The 23,305-nt window shown below is 38.4% G+C and overlaps 1 protein-coding gene across 1 annotated transcript in view; it reads right to left on the minus strand.

The window, feature by feature from the left end:
• Positions 1–246: 246 nt before the first annotated feature.
• Positions 247–23,305, minus strand: part of pcdh11 (protocadherin 11) — a 123,600-nt gene continuing 100,541 nt past the window's right edge. The window contains exons 5-6 of the mRNA XM_057349853.1: positions 14,773–14,977; positions 247–308 (exon numbers count right to left, since the gene is read on the minus strand). Of these exons, the coding sequence (XP_057205836.1) occupies positions 262–308; positions 14,773–14,977 (252 nt within the window). The 3' untranslated portion in view covers positions 247–261. The remainder of the gene's footprint in view (positions 309–14,772; positions 14,978–23,305) is intronic.

Consider the following 23,305-nt stretch of genomic DNA (forward strand, 5'->3'; position numbering starts at 1 on the left):
TCTCTCTCAGCCTTTACTCAGAGCCACATTAGACACATTTATCAGGATTCGGCAGCACCATTATGACAGGGCTTATCAAATTATCTGCCGGCACAACTGGCTGTGAGTGAAGAATTAGAAACACTAACTTCACAGAGGAATGCAATTTGCTTGGGTATAGCGTGTCGAATGCTTGTGAGTGTGGCGCGGGGCCCGCTGGAGCGTTAACAGAATGGTCGGTGCATCCTGATTGGCTGTCTGCTGGGACAGATGTCCTCATGTCTATCTGACTCGAGAGGTGGATGTTCCTGCGAGCCATGGCAGATGCTCTGAAAGGTAAAACAGATGGAAGTGACTTCGGGAGCGTGCGGCTATGGGCAGTTAGGCTGAGGAATAATGGGAATAATCATTTTAAAACGCAAAGGCTGCTTTGGAGACGTCCGTGCACATCCACGAATCCGCCAGGAAAGAAATAAGACGGAGAAAAGTCCTGAGAATGATTAAAAGCGTCTTCAATTTTTCAGCGGCGCTATAATCAGACGATCTGCTCCGCTACACAGTATTTCTCCCCGACAGGGAAAAACAGGTGTGCACCATCACGCCGGGATCCAAATATGTGATCCAGTTTCCAAGCTCGAGTTTCCAAGTGTTTCCCAGTGTTGTCAAGAAATGGAGTGTAAAATGCCTAATTAGATACACCTTGTGTGCCCTGTTTGTTAAGAATTATGAATTCACAATATCTTCGCCATAATGAAATGCCTACCAGTCATCTTAATTGGACGATTATTCACAGGACAGGCCGGTTTGAAAAACGTGTGCTTTTATTTAGCGCCAAGTAGAATCATAACGCAGCATAATGCATCTTTCGGAGAGATCCGCCCAGCTTTACTGATACCAATCTCCGGGTTGTGTTTTTTGTTCCTTCAGGTCTTCTCATCATTAAACCCATGGCAGAAGATAAAAATGAACCGGCAACATGGATCCAGAGCATTTCTCTGAAATAAGGGCCACGGCATTCGTCGGATAAACGCCGGGCCTGGTTTATGGGGTCTACCTACAGGTTGCCATTGGAGACACTGTTTCTCTGCACAGACATGCATAATTAACTGAAACCGTAGACTGTGGGGGTGTGAAATAGGTCCACGGGCTGAAAAACATCAAGGCGTCTATTACGACAGAGCATCTCACGTCATTATAATGCAAATATGCTATTTCAAGGACAAACCCGTCCTCAGTCGGGACCTCCCTTCATACCTTCACTCTGCAGCACGCGACAGCCTAATGCCATGTTTCCGTCTGCATTACTGCAAGTGCCCCAGCATGCCTTTTCTCGTTTGGAGTTGCATTTTTACTCTGACAGCAGGTCTGATCATCAATTATTATAGCTCACTGGGTCTAATGGGCATATCCCCCGGTGTGACACTTGCAGTTTTGACCACCGGCAAGAGAGAGAGAGAGAGAGAGAGAGAGAGAGAGAGAGAGAGAGAGAGAGAGAGAGAGAGTTAACCCACAGGAGCAGTGCACCTGCATGCACAGTGACATGAGGCATCAAAGTGGCAGAGGCAAACGGCCATGCCGCAAGACAACATCTGCCTCCCTCTGCGAGTGACTAGTTAAGCCAACTACACAATCAAGGACACACACAGCAGCTCTGTTAATACGACACCAGCCCTGCTTTTTACATTCGACTACAGAGAAAGCGATGCTTTGTACCCAAAAGGCCGAAATTTAATAATCACAGGTCTCTGTGGTAATGGTAATTTGTTGCTACAACTGCTTTTGTGCGAACAGCAAAATAAATGTGCGTAATTCCATATGTAGATCTTTATGAAATCACGGTTGGAGGATTAAGACCCGCGAGAGCGATGTTAATGATGAAAGTTTATCAGAAACGTCAATTTCTGTGGTCAATGTACCTTTAATTATAAGCAGGAGAACTGTAAATGAAGATTTATGTACAGTACCGGGTTGTGTGCCATTGAAGTGAATAAGTTCAATGTAATTGAGAATGCCTTTAAAATAATTATATTTCTGAATCTGGACTCAAGTTTGGAAGCCGTTTGTGCTGCTGTATTGCAAAATTATTATCTATTTTGATGGATTTGTTTATTTGTTTTCACAGTACTAAGCTATACACATACTGAACTATCAGAAAATGAACTACAGGGAATTAACTAATTATGTAACATTTATATCTTTCCGGAAAAGTTCTGTTAACTGGACTGAATTAATTCTTCTGTTGATGTTTAAGCAATTCAAATAATCACCTTTTATTATTCTTTACAAAAAAGGCTAAACTAAAATGATCAAAACATTACTGTTACATGAAATTAAATCAGTTAAAAATTAAAATAACATAAAATATTGGTTTACATATTTTTTTGATTATATTATTAATTATTAAGACATATTAGTTAAATTATTCAATATTATAAGTCTTAATTAAACAAATTAAAACATGAATTAAAACTTATAAACAAAACAATTAATTCATCTTATATAGCAACATAAAAAACAAACAAATATAAATAAATAAATATAAAAGATGACAAAGGCACATAACCAGATTGCTAAAAAATCTAAAATCAACATGAAAACGAACAATCTAATTTAAAATATAGATTAAACAACAATAACACTGACAACCAAACTACAATGATGTGATTTCTGTCCACCTGCTTTCATCATTGGGACGTGGCCAATTTAGCAATATGCGACCTTTTACCCAAAAGTGAGACAAATTTGAAATTCGTAAATTTATAAATAGCATCTATGTCAACCTGAAAAAATCTACATGGCGTGACAGATGTTGAGCAGCTGAAACCCCTGGGAGTTATGACGGCCTGGAACGAGAGCAAATCGATGCAACCGAGCAGGTGCGTGTAGGAAGCGGGGCACAGGGACACTCTCGGCTGGTTGGTGGGGCGGCTACGGGCGCGCATCGGTGGCTCCTCTCGCCAGGCAGCCGTTTGACTGTCCCCGGTGCTCGGCTGCCCAGAGGTCGCACAGATGCGTGGTGGCGGCACGGCCTGCGAACTTGACCGTGGCGAACGTGATGAATGCGGCTGCTCTTCTGCGCGGAGGCAACGCCACCGCCAGGGCCCCGTGTTCAGTGTCGAGCCCTCAAAAGCTCCTGTCATATTTTGTTAGCCCAAACACTTCCTGCCGGGGCAAGTCTATTCCATCCTGTGTGTCCCAAATGAAATCCTTTTTCCTGCACTCAGCAAAGCTCCCTTGTTCCCACACTCCATCTGTCTACGTTACTGGCCCCAAGCTCTTTCTAAAGTCATCCATTTGTTTGAGAATACCAATTTATCAAAGAATCAGAGCTCACATTGATCACCGGACCACGGGGTGCCACCGAGTAATCTGGCTCCTGCATGCACGCGCACACACCCCTAGATTAGATCCCACTGACCTGTGCGAAGATAAAGGACTCGGAGCTAAAAAAGATTATTTATTCACATTCGATCTGCCCTAATATTAGCTGCTTTGGGATTGTCTCGCTTCTCTCCGTGATAAATTGGAAATGGATCGAGCGATGTTTTGCTTTGATTTAACAGGTGAGATTCTGTCATAACTCTACATTATGGATGGCCCAGATGCCTTGGTTTATTGTAACACGCTTCGAATTCATGAATATGCAATTGGTTTTACTAATAACAAACATAAACGGCTTTGGCATGTGTCAAAGCTATGATTTACTAACTAGATATAAATATGACACGAGTCAATACAGTTATTGCCACCAAAAATACAACCCCTTAAGATGCTGAGTCTGTTTAGCTTTAAAGGAACATATTGACTCTCGGTTATTTTGGTCAATAAGCCTATCTAAGCAGAGCCGTCTTTATCCTTGGCACTGTCTGCATAAGAAAAATGAGAAAGGGGTAGCCATGCATTTTAATCAATTCACCGTGGCATATTTTATAGGCCCACTTCTCTGTGTAGACACAATTGTCCCAACATTTGATGCGGAGAAGTAAGCATGCATAATTCACTGTTTAAAAATGCCATATATAAAACGTTCTGAATGAAATGTTTACAAACACCCCAAATGTTATTAAGATAAACAATTAAATATATGAATAAAAATGCACTGCAAAACACGATCCATATTTATTCTAAACAAAAACTATTCCAACAACTTTCTCAGCTCCGATCAGATAAATCCTGAAGTTGTACGATTTTTAAGAGAAAAAATTCTTGTCAAGGCTATCTGTAACAAATGGCATTTAATAAAACATCAACGTATCTATTTTTCATCGACTTTCCATGTATTCCCACTGCATCTGAATGAGAAAGAGGTCGGCTGTTCGCAACCGCGTCGAATCGAGCAGGCCGGATTGTGCCGACGACTGGAAGGCGCATTTTACTGAGGGATGATAGACTTCTAACAAAATGCATTTGATTGATGGAACTGGAGTCTGGAGTCTGGTTCTGTGAATGAAGAGCATGAAAAATTGATGTGTATCCAAGACATATATCCTGGCATTGTAAAGCTTTGATAATGAGCTGCTGTACATATCCCTCTGGCAGAAACGTGTGCATGCGGTCAAAGAAATCATGCCGTTTGGGAGAAAACTAATCAAATTGGCATTTAGTTGATGAAATCTTGAGTCTCGAACAGAAGTGCCTTTTCAGATTTGGTCATGATGTCTTGGTTCTGCACTCCTACAGTACGATAACATGTTTGGAATGTTTATGAGATGCTGCAGGGTCATGTGTGGTTAGCAAAAATCTGCTTCTTATTTCCTAATTACTGAATTCTGTTCTTTTTTACAGACGTTCCACGTATAATGTCAAAAACTGTAATTTTATTGTTTTCTTACAGATATTTATGTATTTTTTAGATATGGTAAAAACGTAAAATTACAGAAAAAGACTGAAAATATACAAGAAAATTTTGAAACCATGTCATGCAGGTAAAACTGTTATTTTATGGTTTATTTCTGGTGCCCCAGCTGCCAGAAAATGTCTGTTTTTATATGGGATTTTTTTTAAGTATATTTGATTTAAAGAATATTTCACCCAAAAAACGAAAATTCTGTCATCACTTTCGTTCGCAAAACCCTAAAGAAGATATTTTGAAGAATGTTGGTAACCAAACAATCGCGGTACCCATTCACTTCTATTGTATGGACACAAAAGCAATGCAAGTCAATGGGTACTGTTGTTCCGTTACCAACGTTCTTCAAAATATCTTCCTTTGGGTTCTGCAGAAGGCAGGCGAAATGATAATGAGTAAATGAGTAAATAATGACAGAATTTTTGTTTTTGGGTGAACTATCCCGTTAACTCGTTTTCACTTTTTAGTGCAGATCCGAATGAATGTAAATTAGGCTTATAATAAAACACGCCTTGTTCACAGATAACATTGTACTATTATCACCCACTAAAAGCAGATCCCATCTTCGAAAATATCTTTAGCACTATTTCGCAAATGTGTTGATAACACTAACTTCATCGGAATACTGGGTAATGTGTGCATATTTAAGCATTTTGCAAATCTCTATTTATCTAAAACCCTCCAAAAAAAGGTGATTTGGATTTTCAGAATCGCACCACTTGTCAGAAAAATGAGACAAGTTGAATTGATAGCCGGTCGTAAGCGGCCTGTTTGAAGTTTCCCCACAGAGTTCAGGATACTTCATGTGCAGATGCGATCAAACTTGACAGCTATTGATCCTTCCTCCAAATCAGACATAAAACTTACTGAACGTGTTAACAAGAGCAGAATAGCTGTTTTAATTGTCAGTGCCTTTGAAATCCCGCTCAGGGTGTTGTGCGGTGGCTTTTCAGCCTGCGTTTGGCTCCGTGCGTAAAGCAAAGCTCAAATGAGCCTCCAAATAATAACCTGAAGGACATTTTCGTTGTGATTGTTGAATTTAAGGCAGTTATGGATATTTTATCGGCGAAAGGTATCGGCTCCTCATTAAAAAGTCATTTAATCCCTTTCATATATGTTAATTAAAAAGCTAATCTGATGAGTTCTTCAAACCAATAAAAGCTTCTAGAAATTCTCTGTTTCCCAGCCCAATATTTCGAAGATTAACACTTACAATGCTCACTTTTGGAACGTTTGAATTCGTATCGCTCCCTGTAGGTGGAGAGGGTGGAAAGATCAGAAGTGCCGGCTTAAACCAAAACCCAAAATTTTCTGTTCAAAAACAGGTCGCTTGTATTCGATACGTCTTGAACAGCTGCTTAATACACTCTTTTGGAGCTTTCTTGCATGACACTTTTCCAACTCTTCCAGGGAAACAAAGGAGATTTAAGTGCTTTGACTTGACTTTCCAGATCAATAGATTGTCTCCCCAAGACAACTATCAATGGCATTTGAAGCAGACCAAACACAGATATCAGCTCAAAGAGTGGACTCTCTCCTAAAATCCTGCTGGCTCCGATGGATATACAGATGAAACCAATCAAATCCCTCCTGACCTGGGCCAGATATGAGCTCGAGGAGAAAAAAAGGCTAAACCGGAGGGATACATACAACAAAAATGTACATTCATACTGGCGCTGGTTTAATTGAAGCCAGGCCTGTGTAGCAGCTGGAAAGCCCTGCAGCTCAAAAACCATTTACTTGTTTGGTTTGAGAGAAGCCAGCTTTGCAAATAAGGTTTGGTTCAAGCGACCCTCCTAATATGATTACTCGAGTCCTATACAAGGTCCTAAACACAGAAAAATTTATAAATAAAATATGCATTTATGCATGTGCCAAGAATGAGGTAACATGCTGTGATGTTTTTGAAATACAGGCATTGCTTTGATGCAATCGTGTCACATTACAACTTGAGTTCACAGTGAGTTTTTGAGGTATTTATGCTTAAATGTCAGGATATCGGGAAGAAAAGCGACAACACAGCTAAAATAGCTTTTTAAGCAGGAATCGAGGCACTTTGATTCAGATTGGCTGACAGGCGCTCTGAAGTGTTGAGTTATTTTGATGCACCCATATATTGATGCATTTCCAGGTCTTTTGATCACAATGCGCTCCATATCAAGTTGCCAAATTAGCTGTTTCAGTCATTTCAAATATAGTGATATGAAATTCGATATACAGTAGCAGAACCCCCCCCCCCGAAAAAGACAAATATTATTTATTTTCCAGGGAAAAAAAAGAGACAAACACAAACCTTGTTGCTTAAGGTATTGTATGATGTAAAAATACATTTACTACTATTATGAGTTTAAAGTGACGCTTTTTAAAATCAGTAACAGGGGCTTGGGTGACTTTTTGGAGCTTAACAATAACGGCTTGAACAAATTTAGCAAGAAGATGAATCAGTGCACAAGAAAGTACTGTACATAACAAAATAGTATGCATCAAAATAATGGTTTATGAACAAAAACTTGAGAAAAATGTCTGAAATAAAAAAAACTGAAAAAACGTAGCAGACTCCAGACAAAACTGCAAAGCTTCCTAGTGCTGTCCTGGTCCGAAATATCAGCACGCCTTTCGTCCAATCAGATTCTAGGACCGGAATTAAACCTTTAATTATCATTAAACATTTATGTTTGTTTAAAATTGTATGATTTTTTATTTAATCCAAGTACAATTTTCATTGGTAAAATGGCCCGCCATAAATTATTATACATAAATGACCATAAATTATTCCTGTTTTGCTCTCAGTCCCCTGCCTGACGTAACAGATATTTATTTGCCAAGGTTCAAACTAGATTTTAGAGTTAAGACCCTTGGTGACAATTATTAATAATTTCCAGACAGCGAGAGAGTTTTGCAAGTCACCATTTTGTGTAAAAAGGTTTCCGGTGAGAATTTTGATTGGGAAACGGAGACATAATGCAGTGTAATTAAGCTACACATTCATTACTGATAATTGAATAAAATAACAGGCAGACTGATTCGATTAAATGGAAATGTGTTTTACGCAGCGCTCCGTCACTTACGCGGTGTTTATAGCATTGTTGAACATGCTCCGCTTGAGATTATCCAAAAAGGCCAGCCTAGCATCTGTTTATACCACTAACAGCAATAACAACTCTGCTCTACCAAATTGAATAAGAGGAAGAGAGAGAGCGCAGTTAATATCTGGGCTAAACCAAGTCCATGCACTGTTCTAAATACTGTAGAGGACAACAATAGCTAAAATCACCCACGATTGCATTTAGGGAAAGTGTACAATAAAGCTCTTACTCTGAAGTGCATGGACAACATTAAAACTATAATCTTATTATACTTGAATAAAATGGATTGGTTTAGTGGAATTTATTTATTTATTTTTATGTACCAGATTTAGAACTTAGAAAGACAAGACATAAGCTGGTCATAAGAGACCATATGCTACAGATCGGGAAATCGTTTATCTCTTTCAATGACTAATATTTCTCTAATGACTGGAAAGCAACATGCTTTTAGACAGAAAAATGAAGACTCCCTAAGACTAAACCTTTTGGATTGCGTGTAATATCGGAAAGCAACCATGGACGCATGGATACATGGATACACTGTATCTATACATGTCTGCAGGCATCTTTAATGGATGCTTGTTTCTCTCAGTCCCTTGGTGGTGGTAAAAAATATAGTGCATCACGCTCTCTGTATGGCACGGATGTTATAATTTTATTCCCAGGGAACCTGTACTGATAAAATGTTTTTTCTGAATGCACCGAAAGTCACTCTGGATAAAAGCGTCTCCACCGGCAAGACAGTTTAAAGGATGTATATTAACACGTATTGCCAGGCTCCAGGAGGGTAAATTTATAAATATCCCTTATGTAATTAATCTGATTTATTTGGAAGGAAACAATCTGACTCATGCGATCATGAAACACACCATTACGCCAAATTAGCTTTGTAGTGCACGGTGCATACTTCAAAGACCAGACGCTCTGAAGGCAATGCTCACTTTAATGATATTAAGTTTAATTAGAAATAAAATGATTAAATTTATATTAAAATTAGAATTGCAGACATTAGATATGCACCGATACTAAATCTCTCCACCAATACAGATTATTCAGACTCCGAATGATATCTGCCGAAGCAGATGAAATGAATATTTCTTAACTTTCAGAATGTTTTAATTCATATAATGACTATTAATATTGAACATCAAACTGGTGATGTTTCTAAACATTTTCTATACACAGATCACAAATTCATTGCATTTTCCGGTCCTCTTTTGATTGACAGGATATATCAACCCTAATCATTGGCTGTTTGAAAACTATCGGCCGATAGCCTACTGTATAGTGTGAAAAAATGATTTTATCGTCCGATATCGATTATTGGCAGATATAGGTGCATCTCTAGTAGCTACACATGTATCATACCATTTGGAAAAAATATGAAAACATCAATCGATTTTTTAAAATAAATCCTCAGTTTGATCACTCAACAAAAACACAATCACTCGGTTTCCATGGCACTGCCAATACAAAACATACACTCGAATGCATTATACTGTTCGATGTACCAGTACAAAGGTTTGGCTGGAGCCTGAAGGGACAGCTAAGATTTGAAAATGTTAATTGTTTGAGAAGTTCCCTTTTCTCTCCTGCCAGCTGCTGGGAAGCGGGGTTGGAGAGAGGAGGGAAGTGGCAGTGAGACAACATCATCCATGCTAATTTGGCGACAGCAGAATTGAGTCTTTAGCCAATCGGCCAGAGGCCGTGGCAAATTTGAATCGCCCGGAGCAGAGTGTAACAAAAATGAGCAAACTATACTGGTGACAGTCTGATAAAGCAAGCCCGGAGGAGGCGAAGCAAAAGGAGCCCTAAAACGAATTGCCTCCTGCCTCATAAATAACGCTAACATAAATGTCACATGAACTTTATTTCCAAAGCGGGTGGTCTAATAAAGATGCTGTTTTAAAGAGGAGCGGAGAAATACATTGTCATAAGAAGGCCCGAGCTTCTCCGCCTGCTGTTACTCAGCGCCGGCTGACACGCGAGACCTTGCCGCCCCACCTTCCCCGTGTAAACCCTCTCAGGTCTTCTATATTTTCCATCTTCCATCACCTTTTCCCTGGGTCTGCGGCGCCGTTCTGCTCCGTCTCTCGATCTTCCTTCATCTTGCTCTCTCTCGCTTTCTTGTTCTCACTCTTTTCAAATTGAGACGACAAGATAAGCGATTGCCACAGCTACAGCTGCCTGCTGCTCATTGATAAAACCATATCTAATCCGTCTTGGGCTCCCTACGCCTCCAATGCTCCTCTCGTACAGTCTCAGAGTGTCGACAGAGAGGGGATGTATCTCTCGTTTTGAACTCTGAACCACAACGTCAGCTTTTATCAGGGAACTTTTGAGCGAGAAAATGGGAGCCGAATGAGGCCGCCGGCTTCCGCGCTCGTCGGGGTCCCGGCGCACTCGAGGGTCCGACGTCAAACATTCATGCAGCCTTTTTGGAATCTCGGCGCATCAACGTTGCTCCTGATTATAAATAAATGCTGTGATTTTTATCAATCCGGCCATAGCAAGTAATCTCGAGATGAAAGCGCAGAATGTATTTTTCATTTAAGCAGTGCTGGATTGCTCATGTTTATTCATGAGGTTGCCAGTTTGAAGGCTTTCAGTTTCGAAAACGCACTGGGTTTCTCAGCTCGTGCTCTGACAATAGAATGAATGATATATTTTGTGTACAAAGACGGCTTTGCTTGAACGACGTGAAAGAAGCAGCGTGGTAACAAGACTGACTTTATAATTCCCTCTTGCGGTATACCGTGATGATTTCTCCTGATTATTTGGTCTGTGTTGTACATGAAAGACCAGTTGGGTCTCCAGAGAGGAACTATATTATATATATTTTTAAAATGGTGTCCACTTTGCCAATTAACCCAGATTCCCAAATGACATTCGCATTGTGCTCCCATTTATAAGACTGATTTTATGAAGCCTGAGATGCATCCATTGCAGAATATTAATGAGCCAGAGAGCAATCACTTAGCATATGCAAATGACTGCTTGTGTTATAGTTTGTTACTTTCAACAAGATTCTGCACACAGGCAGCCTATTATCCAACCTGTTCTCATAAGAAAAAATCTGTGCACAATAGTCCAGACAGTGTCAGGGACATGCCAATCTGAACATGTTCAAACGTCAACAAGGTGTATTATTCGAGAAGTGAAATGGCTAACCTGTTTTTTTGTGTTAGCTGCATAATGACAAACTGTCTATTGAGTATCCTGATGGATGTCATTTTAACGTACTTGTATATTGTTGGGCCTATGATAAACTGTAATGTTTAAAGGGATAGGTCACCCAAAAACAATTTCCATCATTTAGTGAACTTCATGTGGTTTAAAACCTGCATATGACTCTTTCATCTGTGAAACACAAAAAAGGTATTTTGTGAAATGTCTCAGTGGTTTTGTGTCCATACAATGGAAGTCAATGGGGGCCAATGATGTTTGGTTACCAATGCTCTTCAAATGATCTTCTTTTGTGTTCTGCAGAAGAAAGAGAGTCATGCAGGCTTGGAATGATCTGAGGGTGAGTGAATGAAAAATAACATACATTTTCGGGTGAACTATCACTGTAAGGGACTCTTTTTTGTACTGCAGCCTATTGGATCTCCACTTGTTTCAGTATTTTAACACTGCACAAAAGTTTCAACAGCATACAACCAATAATGAAAATTCTGTCATCATTTACTCACCCTCATGTAATTTCTTACCTGTATAAATGGAAGAATGGAATAAATTTTGAAGAATGTCAGCAATTTTCAGTTCCGGGACATCATTGACTTCCATAATAGTAAAAATTAAAAGGTGCCCCAGAACTGTTTGTTTTGCTAAATTCTTCGAAATATCTCATTATGTGTTCAAAGGAACAGAAAAATATACAGAAATATACAATAATTTTCTACTATGGTAATGAATGATGTCCCAGAACTGAAAATTGCTAACATTCTTCCAAATATCTTTCTAACCGTTCAACAGAATAAAGAAATTTATACAGGTTTGAAATAACCTGAGGGTGATTAAATGATGATTTAATTATATATATGTGATAATTTTTTTTTTAACCGGAAGTACTTCTGGACAAGTGTTTACATCTTGCAAAGTGGTTTATACAGTATTTCTATAACCATCTGTTACATGTACTTGAAAATGATTGTGTAGTCAATCATGCCATCAGATTTTACAACTATTTAAATAGTGTGTTTGTATGCATTTTGCAACAACTGTATATACTACTACTATGCTACTATGTCTTATTAAAAGTATATATTGAAACAAAAATGATGGATTTAAATGTATGGACAAAGTAAGATTTAGACAGAACATCTTGAATGATCATACACAGCAGGCCAGTTTGACAAAATCTAATCTGAGATCACGTGTTCGTAAATAGCCTAGCAGAGGGAGAGCCATAGAAACGAATTTCACGAATGAAGACATTCACGATTCGGCCAGTGATGCTATTGTCTCATTTACACAGCAGACAGCGAGGAAATCTGCAGGTGTATGCAAGCCAATTTATTTCATCCTGATCTTTTTTCCAACTCGTGTTGCCTCTGACAACATGAATAACACTATGGTAATTTGCCCATATTATTGATGCGTAGGCCAGCAAGGGATGAAGAGATTCGCTGATCACAGTCAACCCACTGATTCCTGACCATCACGCTGTAACAAACCCCAGAATCAAAGTATAGACACATGGACAGTCCTACTGTATTCAAGCATCCCAGGGTTACGGCCAGAATCAAAGACAAAGTGTCTTTATGAGCTGGATGATGAAGAAGACGTAGCAAGCTTACGGTCAGACATTCCAGTCGGTCAAACTAATGGCCGATACAGAGTAGCCCAGCAGTAAATACTAACCAGCTCTTTTGCGCCTCATTAAACAATAACAAGTTGAGCAAATGAACACCCTCCCTAAACAAACATTATTTGCGCCGCAAAGCGCTATTATAGAGCGAAGCATAATGTTCATTTAGCAACAATGTTCCCTCTGCCCTAATACAAAAATATTGCGCATGAATAAAAAGAATTGGCACGCAAGGCACGGTAGAAAAAAGTCCTCATGTCTATTGATTTAAGTATATAAATAAACAAATAGAAATAGTGGTTTCAAATGTCAAATTGTGAACAGGCCTATGTTTCTTTTTTTTACATTTTTATCATTTGAAAAGTTTAACACAGTTTTTCCCAAATAAATTACATTGTAACAGAAATAATGTAACTTCTTCCATTTCTCAGTATTTGGTACAACATTTTGTTTTAATGGCATCAGCACTCGAGCTGGCAAGAGCTCCAAAATAGCAAAACCTGATGATCCAAGTAATCCCAGTATGATTTGAGAATATTCCAAAGAGCATCTTGTATGCTTCAATGAAGCCAAAGAAAATCTGACCTTTCATACAAACGATGTACAGTAACATGATAAATGTGCTTTGATTTATGACATAAATGATGACTGTTCATTTAAAACATGAAAATATGAAATATTCATTATTCAGTTTATGTCTCAACTTTTCTCATTCTACACTTTTCAAAAACTTGAATTTGCCTTTATATTCATTTGGTCGAGCATTGCATTAGTAGTGCAAAGATCATGGGTTCAATACCCAGGGAACACACATACTGAAAAAACACTGTAGGTCGCTTTGGATAAAAGAAATCGCCAAATGCATACATTATGACACGGAAGTCGTGGGAAGAACCCAAGCACAGGCAGCAGGGATGAAGGGGTTAACAAACAAGATTTTAATAATAATAAATAAATACAAAACAAAAACCCATGGGGGGGAGGGGGGTAAAGCAATAATAATAGGTATATATATATATAAAACAAAAGACTTCCCATGTGGGGGCAAAACGAAAAACAAGAACAGCAACAACTAAACTAAAGAACACGACCAAACGTCTTACACAGAACACGGCAGGGTAAAACACAAAACTCACAGTCCTCGGACAAGGCAAGAAACAGGTAAGCACGGGATTCAAAGACAGAACGCAAGTACATACACAATCCACGAGCACAGGACAAAGAAACATGAGGGCATTTTAAAGGCAAGACAAATGAGGTATAATGACACAGGGCAGGTGGGAAACATTAGACACGGCAGGGAAGCAATACGGGAAATGAGAGGGGCGGGGCCAATGACAAGACACGAGAAAACACATGTACTGTAATGTCAAAAGATAAACACCCCATGGCTTTCTCACACAAAACCAAAGGCTTTGTCACGGCTCTGCCACAAGACCAAGAAAACCATGACAAGATAAGGCAGTGCCGTGACTCATTAGGGTTGCAATAGCCTAAATTTACAATTAAATAAATTTGGACCCCACGGTATATGTTAGATATGCACCGATACTAAATTTATCCACCGATACCAGTAGCCGATTATTCACCGATTCTGATGATTAAATTAATATTTCTTAACTTTCTGAATGTTATTATTCATATAATGGATTTTAATATTGAACATCAGACTAGTGATATTTCTTAACATTTTCTATACACAGAGCACAAATGCATTTTCCTGTACTCTTTTGATTGACAGGATGTATCGGCTCTGATCATCGGCTGTTTTAAACAAACGGCTGTTAGCGGTGCATCTCTAGTATATATATATATATATATATATATATATATACTGTATATATACAGTATATATACGGTATATTACAATATTACATACCATTGCACTTATGCTAAGGGTCTTGAATCGTTTGATCAAAATAAAAATGGAGAACATTCCTTAGAAATTTGCCAGTCAAAGTTACTTGGTGGCCCCTGAAGTTGTATCTCCGTCTCCTCCTTTTCAACTTTGAAAATGTGCTGGTAAAAAAACAGCGGTCGGTACTCACTGGACTCTGGGTCGGAGTTCCCATCACCCTCGGTGCGGCTGTTTGGTGAGGTCTGTTCATAGTACTCTTCCTGAAGGAAGCCCAGAGGCAGAGGATGGGTGGTGCTGGCCCCGCTGTTGGACTCCTGCTCTCCCAGCCCGCTGTCGCTGCAGCTCTCCATCTGAGATCCGTCCGGGAGGTGAAAGGTCACACGGCGTTGCGTTTGCTAAAACACACAAATGCACAGAATTCAAGCTGAGCAGTCAATGGCTCCAGGCTTTGAAGCAACAACAGGAGGCAAAATTCAAAACATTGCATCAGGACCACAGGTTGAGATCTGAAGCTGTATGTAAAAAAAACCAAGCTTTGTGGTTTTAACCCTCCTGCTCTGTTTGAAGAGAAGAAAATAATAAACATAAAATGATACTTAACAGTGACATATAAGGTTGATGAGTCTTCTTAATCTTATAAAAACGGATTATATTGTATATTAAATATCACATGTATGAGTCATTTCTTTTAATTCCACAGGTTGTTGTTAACTTTTCAAGTAACAGTGCTACAATCCAATGTCACCGGTGTTTTGCCTTTTTAGCTCTTTTCAAAGGGCTGATGTGAATGCACATTATAAGGATTTTCTTTAAACAAGGTTTTTTATCAAAAAAAAGAAAGGATTTTTTACGTAAGGCCACCATATTACTGTATCAAGATTTCTCCCATCTTTATTTTTTGGTGCATCTCATTATACTGTCTTTAATACAACCTCTCCCATGTTACATTACATCTATTTGTGAATCTCAAACATGAATAAAATACAATGAATATTCAAGCAAATTTAAAATCCAATGGTTTTGTACGTACAGTAGAGGTACACCAACTGCCTAACTGGATTTCTTTCATTTTAATTTTCTACAATTTGTTATGTCAGGGTCAAATTGACCTCAAACAGAAGTTACGTTGCTGTATCAGATAAGAGTCGCTTTTATTCCTGGCACACTTTGCAATACAAAGACGCATTAAATATGAAATGATTTCTCACTGCTGGGTTCTGATAAGGTCAGAAGAACATATTAAAACATATTAATCTAACATTATATACACATTCATTTTAATCGTCAGTTACAAAATAACGGTCACCAAGAACAGCAAACTATCATTTGATCCGTTTCTAAAATATCTCCCATGACTATTTGAGACACTATACCGCACTGTAAGGGGAGAGAGAGCAGCTGAATATTCCCATCCCGGTTTCTCCCTTTAAGCATTGTGTTTCTGATTGATGGAGACTGCCCACGGTCATGCAAACTGGTGATTCTTTTTCACAGGGCTCCACCGCTTTCGACCCACTGGCCCAATTTAGATGAGGGAGATGGATGTGGATCAAGTAGCTTTAACCAGGCAGATCTGGGAACACTATGTAGATTTTCTTGTTCAGGAGAGGAAAACCTCTGTCTCTATGGGGCTGGGATCGCTATGTAAGGTGACCTTTTTGGAGTCTTTTTGCTGGCTGTAAGAGAATGGCCAAAGGCAAGCACAGGCTTTACACGATTCCCTATAAAACAGGGCGCCTTTATCATCTTCTTCATCTAATATCATGCAAGACTGTAATAAGCCAGAAATCAATTTATTTGCGTTCTCATATTTGTCCCATGGATAGATGTTCGGATTCAGTGACATTATTATAGCTAGAATGAAAAGCAGAATATACAATTGTGGTCACAGTGATAAATTGAAGAAAAGCATTGATGTTGAGCTATGCGGCTGTGTGGTTGTTTACCTAAAGAATAATATATTTTATAATCAAAAACAGATCCTATGGTTAGGATCTTCAGGCTATATTTAAACAGAAAAAAATACGTTAATAATAATAATAATAACATTTAGAATTAAACACAAAGTTATATACGCCACATAAACACAGCCAGGGAGAATATTTTCTTTTATACAAAAGAATCAAAAGTTAATCATGAACACATGCTCAAGAGCTCCAGGGAATATAAACCAGCCTTTTTCAAATGTTTCTCTTCTGACACAAATAAAGGTCTTATTGTCATTTTAAAAAGCAGACAAAGATGGCTATAAAAACGCGCTGGCACAAATAAAAACCACTTGCTGCCAAAAACACGCGTCTCCAAACTGCTTACCACTTCATTTAGGAACTATATCGGTGGATTGAGAAAACGAACTTCTTTCAGTTTGCATTCTGACTGCCGAGCTGTGAACTTCATTATAGTCTGTGTTACTGCCACCTCGGAGCTGAATTCAGTACTGAGAATTCAAAAGAAATCGCTGTAATTACGCGTTCTCGCCTACTTTAAAAAACATCCACTGATCTCATACATAAGAGCACTGATGCATAATGCACCCTTGGACTTCTTAGGTTAGAATTTATAATTATAGCAATGTTAAATAGAAAGTATTATGTCCTTAAAGATAGCGTTACCAAAAATAATCATTTATTCACCCTCATGTTGTTTAAAATCTGTATATGACTCTTTCTTCTGTGGAAAACAAAGGAAGATAGTTTGAGAAATGTCTCGTTGGTTTTGTGTCCATACAACGGAAGTCAATGGGGGCCAATGTTGTTTGGTTACCAACGTCCTTCAAAATATCTTCTTTTGTGTTTCGCAGAAGAAAGTAAGTCATACAGGTTTTGATGAGGTTGAGTAAATGATGGGGCTTTTCAGAGTACGTGTTGTGTAGAATACTTTAAAACAGTTCAACTTCCCCCAGAGTACTTGGTTTCAGCCATCGGTATTAATTCAACATTAATTCAGTTGAGTTTGTTGAGGTAATAATTTGCTGTATGGCTTTAGGTCACACAGTTACAGTCTACTGTCGATAGCTATCATTTCATCCTCTGATCTTCGGTGAGGTGCGTTTCTCCCTTTAATTATAAAGTAAGCCAGTGTGCCTTTGATACCGTGCCACAGAAAGCAGCTTCATGACCTTTCAGTGTCATGTTAGGTGGTTCAGCTCTGATCGGAGATGACAGAACAACAGATTGTTGCTAGGGATCTATAATTAAGGGACCACGCAATTGCAATAAGGCCAAAACCACACTTCTCATGATCCTGTTCAAAGCAACGTATAAATGACTTTCATTTCCCTCGGTCAACATTTTATTTGCAGGCTTTTGGAATGTTAAGATTAACAGGCGGATATAATCACCCAACACCATCAAGATGCCCACTACACATTTGGGAAAAGAGGCTATAGGGGGTTCATTAGATTCCTTCAAAATCAAAGAGAATCCAAACTAATCGGGTTTGAATCTTGAATATGTTATTATGGACTGCCAAAAAGATCCAAAGTCATTTTATCTGGTCTTATTTTTTTCTCTCCCTTTTGTACTGAATACTTGTACTTGTACTGAAGCTAATACTTCATAGGGATCTGATTTGAATTACCACTATGTGCCTTAAGGGAAATTCATTGCAATGTAGTTCTGTAAGTATGACAACAGTCATCTTTGCAGAAGTACAACTGCACAAATATTACTTTAATGTTTATAATTACCGAGCTCATTCCGAATCGAATGCCATAATTGATTAAATGCAGCTGTCAAGGACAATTTGAGAAAGATGCGTCTGAACTCTCCGCTCTGTTGCAAGTCCAAATGGACCGCAAGAGGCATATGAATAAACAGCATTTCATTTGTTGCAATCTGTTTTCTGTTCAAACTAAACTAAGTGCATACAAAATCAGTGTTCACAATTGTCTGCTTGCATTACTCTGAACTGCAACAGTAATAATGTTTATAAGTTAAGCTGTTGGGTGCGATTTTGGGTATAATTTCATTTTACAGTTTGACTTAAATACATCCTCATTTCACAGATCATCATCCATTGAGTCATATCATATCGTTTGAATATAACCAAAAGTGGTGTTTCCAAGTGGAGTAATAAATCTATAACCAATTCATTTATTTCAACCAGTTTAACCAATTTAGGCCAATCGGTGGACTAGTTGTGAACATCATAGGAGGGTGTTATTGACAGTAATAAGCAAATCAGAGCGCAGTAAATCCATTGAAGCCGTTCTCTTACATGTCTATTTATTTATACTTTATTTAATCTAAAATGTCAATATATTTATCTATATATTAATTTTGGTCCAATTATTTTTCGTTCGTCAGAGAAAGCCATCTGATACGGACGGAGCTCAACAATCCCCATCTCTCCTTTCTCTATAGGGGTTAAGGTGTGTACGTATTGTAAAACATTATCACTTGTTTAAAGACTCATGCCAGAAATCCATAAAATAAACACAAGCTGCTAGAGGAGATACCAAGACCAAACAAAGCCTGGCCAACAGGATAAAACACCGCCATCAAAAGTATGTGCATAGAGATAAAAACAGAGGAGAAATAAGCCAAGTTCTGCGATAAGCCAACCGCTGCCAAAGCCCCTCGCCGATGGCGACCCAGACAATGTGCAGATGGCGCTGGATTGGTTGGCAGGAGAATTAGATGGTGCTTATACTAACATGAAGAAGTGGGAAGACGAACATTAGCCATCCTGCTCCATGGGGAAGTCACAGATCAATGCATCACCATGTCCTTTCTTCCAAGCAATGTCAGAGCGTCACTGTTATTCAGAAAGAATGCCAGGTTTTTAAAGCAAGGTAACTGTAGAGCAGCAACCCTATTTTGAGTAAAGAAGCTACTACTTGGGAATTCATCTCTGAGATTTATAAGCCAATGTTGCATTTCTATAGAGAAGGTTAATAGGAGTTGTAACAGGGAAAAAGGAAAAACTGTGAAAAACCTAATTCCCTGTGCATTGTGTAACAACCATGTTCTCTGATGTGTTATTTCTAGAAGGCAGATAGGCTTCTATTATGGCTATACTGGGTATGTGATATATGGCTTAATTTAAAAGTTATCTGCTTATTTTGCAATGCAATAAACTAGTACTAATAATAATATCTCTCTTGAAAAATCACATATATTTAACACCAGCTTGCAACTTCTGTAATATTTTTTGCGCCTCAAAGAAAGTACACATTGTTCTTTTTCTTTTATAACCCATGAATGGATCGTCAAAATTGGACCGTTGGTGCTTTTAGCTCATGTCAATTAGCTTGGAACTCATCCAACATTTCTACTTCTCTGGGAAAAATAACCGACGTATTGATAAATTATCTTGTCAAGCGCTCACTATGAGATTGTCACTCCCCTTCAAGTACTGTAGCACATCATTCAATTCAAGTTTATTTCTAAAGCACATTTTACAATTTGTTTTGTATTAAAAGCACCTGTACAGAATAAAAACATAGTAAACAAACAGAATAAATATAACCATAATAACTAATATAAATATATATATATATATATATATAGTTGAGCTGTCAAAGCGATTACTTGCGATTAATCGATTCTAAAATAAATATTTTAGACATATAAATACACACGTCTCACACACAAAATGTTTATTTTGGAATTGATTCATCGCAATGTTCTGTATATATTTAAAAAATATGTCATATATGTTTATATTTATACATAATGTAAATAGTATATTATAGTATATTATATTATGTATATTAAAATCATTTAAGTATATGTAATATATTAATGTATGTTGATGCATTTATATAAACACGGCACACATATTATACACTGCACACACACATATTAAATAAACACAAACATTTATTTTGGAATCATTAATTGCGATTAATTGATATGACAGCCCTAATATAGCCTATATATATCCATATACAGACATATATAGGCATTATAATGTTTTGGTTACAAAACATCATGAGTGACTATGACGTAAATCTACTGGCTATTTTTAAAAAGGCATGTCCAGCCCAAACTTCCCGTTACAATATGAGGCACAGCACTCATCAAGCCATTTGTGAGGCCTTCACGCTTTTTATTTTAAAACAACTGATAGTAGGAATGCAATCAGCCTTGCGAGTTTCCCAGCAGCTTCTGTGTTCTGTATTTTTGCATATAAATGCAGCCCAATTTAGCCTTTTAAAATTCTCATTTTTTACTATACTCATCTTTGGAATGGGAGGGGAGCTTATAACTCCTTCCCATGAATAGAAAATGAGAGGCTAACAAATATGTGAGCGCTCACGCAGAGTGACCCTAAGAACTGGTGCAGTCTCTTCCCATCATCTTGGCTGTGCAGATCCAGGCAGGGGTGATCTCCAACAGTGGAGTACCGTGAAATAGCATTATGGTTAATTTTCTCGTTTGCCGCTGCTCATGAACCAGGCATCTACAGGCATCTCTCCAGATCAATGCGTGGAGACGCTCGGCTAAAGAAAACACATGAGCCAACTCTCCTCATTTTCACTTGAACTGAACATTCGAGAGCGCCACGCTGAGATACTCGTTTCTGAATCGGAAGCGATGTCGTGTTAACCCTCCGCTTTGACCCAGGATCTCCGAAATCGCAATATCAACCAAATTAATCATTAGACGGGTCATAAATAACAACCACATGCTTTTTACAACCGAGCAAATGTTGTACGATCTAAAAAATAAAGATATCGGTTACACAGACGAATAACCGGGGAGACCAAAGGTCGGTGACCGACTTGTATGTTCTCATCAGTTGAAGGTGAAAACGCTTAGTCTTTTTTCTCAATTCGTTGCCAAAGGGCTCAGTGAAGTATGTGAGTAATGACATTGAATTCAGAACAACAGAGATTAGTTGAAAGCACATTGCTTTCATGGTGCTACAGCTCAGGCGAACCATTTAACCAATACATGACAACGGTGTTCAAGGGATTTCCAGGTTGACATGGACAGCCACCTCAAGAGCAACATAATTAACTAAATGCCGAAGATTACAGATCAATCTAATCATAACTTTGTGCGGGCTGACCTCGGGTTAGCACTTCATGATAATGAAAAGATCATCCATGCTGGGCCAGGCACTTCAGAAACAAAAAAGACAATCTCCGACCCTGTCGAAAGCCCCTTTCCACGCATAAAGATCACTGAATCACCAGGCATTTGCAAGTGACATTTGCTCAAAATAAATAGCTTTGATGGAACGGAAAACTGGTTGTTAAATCTGTTGTCGTTCTGACAAAAGCTGATGGGGGAAAAAGGATGAAAAACAACTGTCGGTTCATTAGTGTGATGGTCACGAGACTGAAGTCATTGCGCACTAACTATCCTAAAATGTTAAACAAACCGAAGGTGACAAATGAGTCTGAATTGTTTAAAAGAGCAAGTTTCTTAAAAGCACTGAAACATGAAGAAACTTTTGAAGCAGCTAAGCGTGTGAGGAGGATACATGCTGTTTCCTGGAAGCCTTGCTTGCTCATGATGATCTCAAGAGTGCAGCGTTTTCTTTTAAATTTGCTCTGAAACGCAATATTTTTAGCTTTGGGGTGATAGAGGTTTTTAAATCTTTCATTCTCGGTTACACTTTGAGTTTACTTTAATCAACTACTTGTGTCCTCACAGATATAACATGCAGATTAGCGCAGAAAGATTATTTTGAAGAAAAAAAAGTCACAACTGAGTTCTCGATTTCTCAGTTGTTTCGCAACAATGAAAATAAATAGGGAGCAAATGCTTTGTTGAATATTTTCTGCATCTCAGATCTTTCTCCTGAGAAAAAGACCCCAGAAGTTTAAAATCTGTCTTCTTAAGTATTTAAGAGATGTTCCGTCACACTGCTCACATATTTGCAATGAAAAATCTGAGATTTACAGACTTTTTTGACCGTTCTTCAAAAAAGAAAACATTCATTGCCACACATTTATCTTGTAATGAATTGTCAACTTTGTGGCTCAAATTATTTAAAGGCCTAGTTAATCCATATACAGAGTACAGAGGTGGAAAACATAAATACATTTTGAATTTAATCATAATTTCTAGATGTATTGCGGTCATTCTAGTCCGCACTCTAAAAAGCGCTGGGTTGTTTTTGACCCATGCTGTGGGTTAAATAATGGGTTAAAATTACATTTACATTTAGTCATTTAGCAGACGCTTTTATCCAAAGCGACTTACAAGTTGGGTAAACAATGGAAGCAATTGGGTCAACATTAGGAAAACAAAAAGCATACGTGCAATAAAACATGTCTCACAAAGCCTACTACGCAGTCAGAAATGATTGGTCAGGTGCTGACGGAAGAGATGTGTTTTCAGCCGATTCTTAAAGATGGCTACAGAATCTTCTGATCTTGTAGCAGCGGACAGATCATTTCACAAATGTGGAACCGGTCCAGAGAAGGTTTGTGAGAGCGATTTTTTCCCTTTTTGGGATGGCACCACAAGACGTCGTTCGTTTGCAGAGCGTAGGGATCTGGAGGGTACATAAGGCTGCATGTACCCAATGCTGGGTTGTTTTTACCCAACCATGAGTGGAAACCACCCAGCAGCTGGGTAGAAATAACCCAGCACTTTTTAGAGTGCAGTGTCTATTGAATTTCAACCAAAGCAGTGCCTCAGGAGTGATAAAGTCCGCTAACAGCAATGTGTGACTTGACAGCATGACAAGTCACATGGAAACTGTGATCAAAATCAAGGTTATCACATAAAAAAATGAATTTTGAACTTTTCCTAAATGCA

Source organism: Triplophysa rosa, linkage group LG13 (genome assembly GCF_024868665.1).
Source record: "Triplophysa rosa linkage group LG13, Trosa_1v2, whole genome shotgun sequence".
Lineage (NCBI taxonomy): Eukaryota > Metazoa > Chordata > Actinopteri > Cypriniformes > Nemacheilidae > Triplophysa > Triplophysa rosa.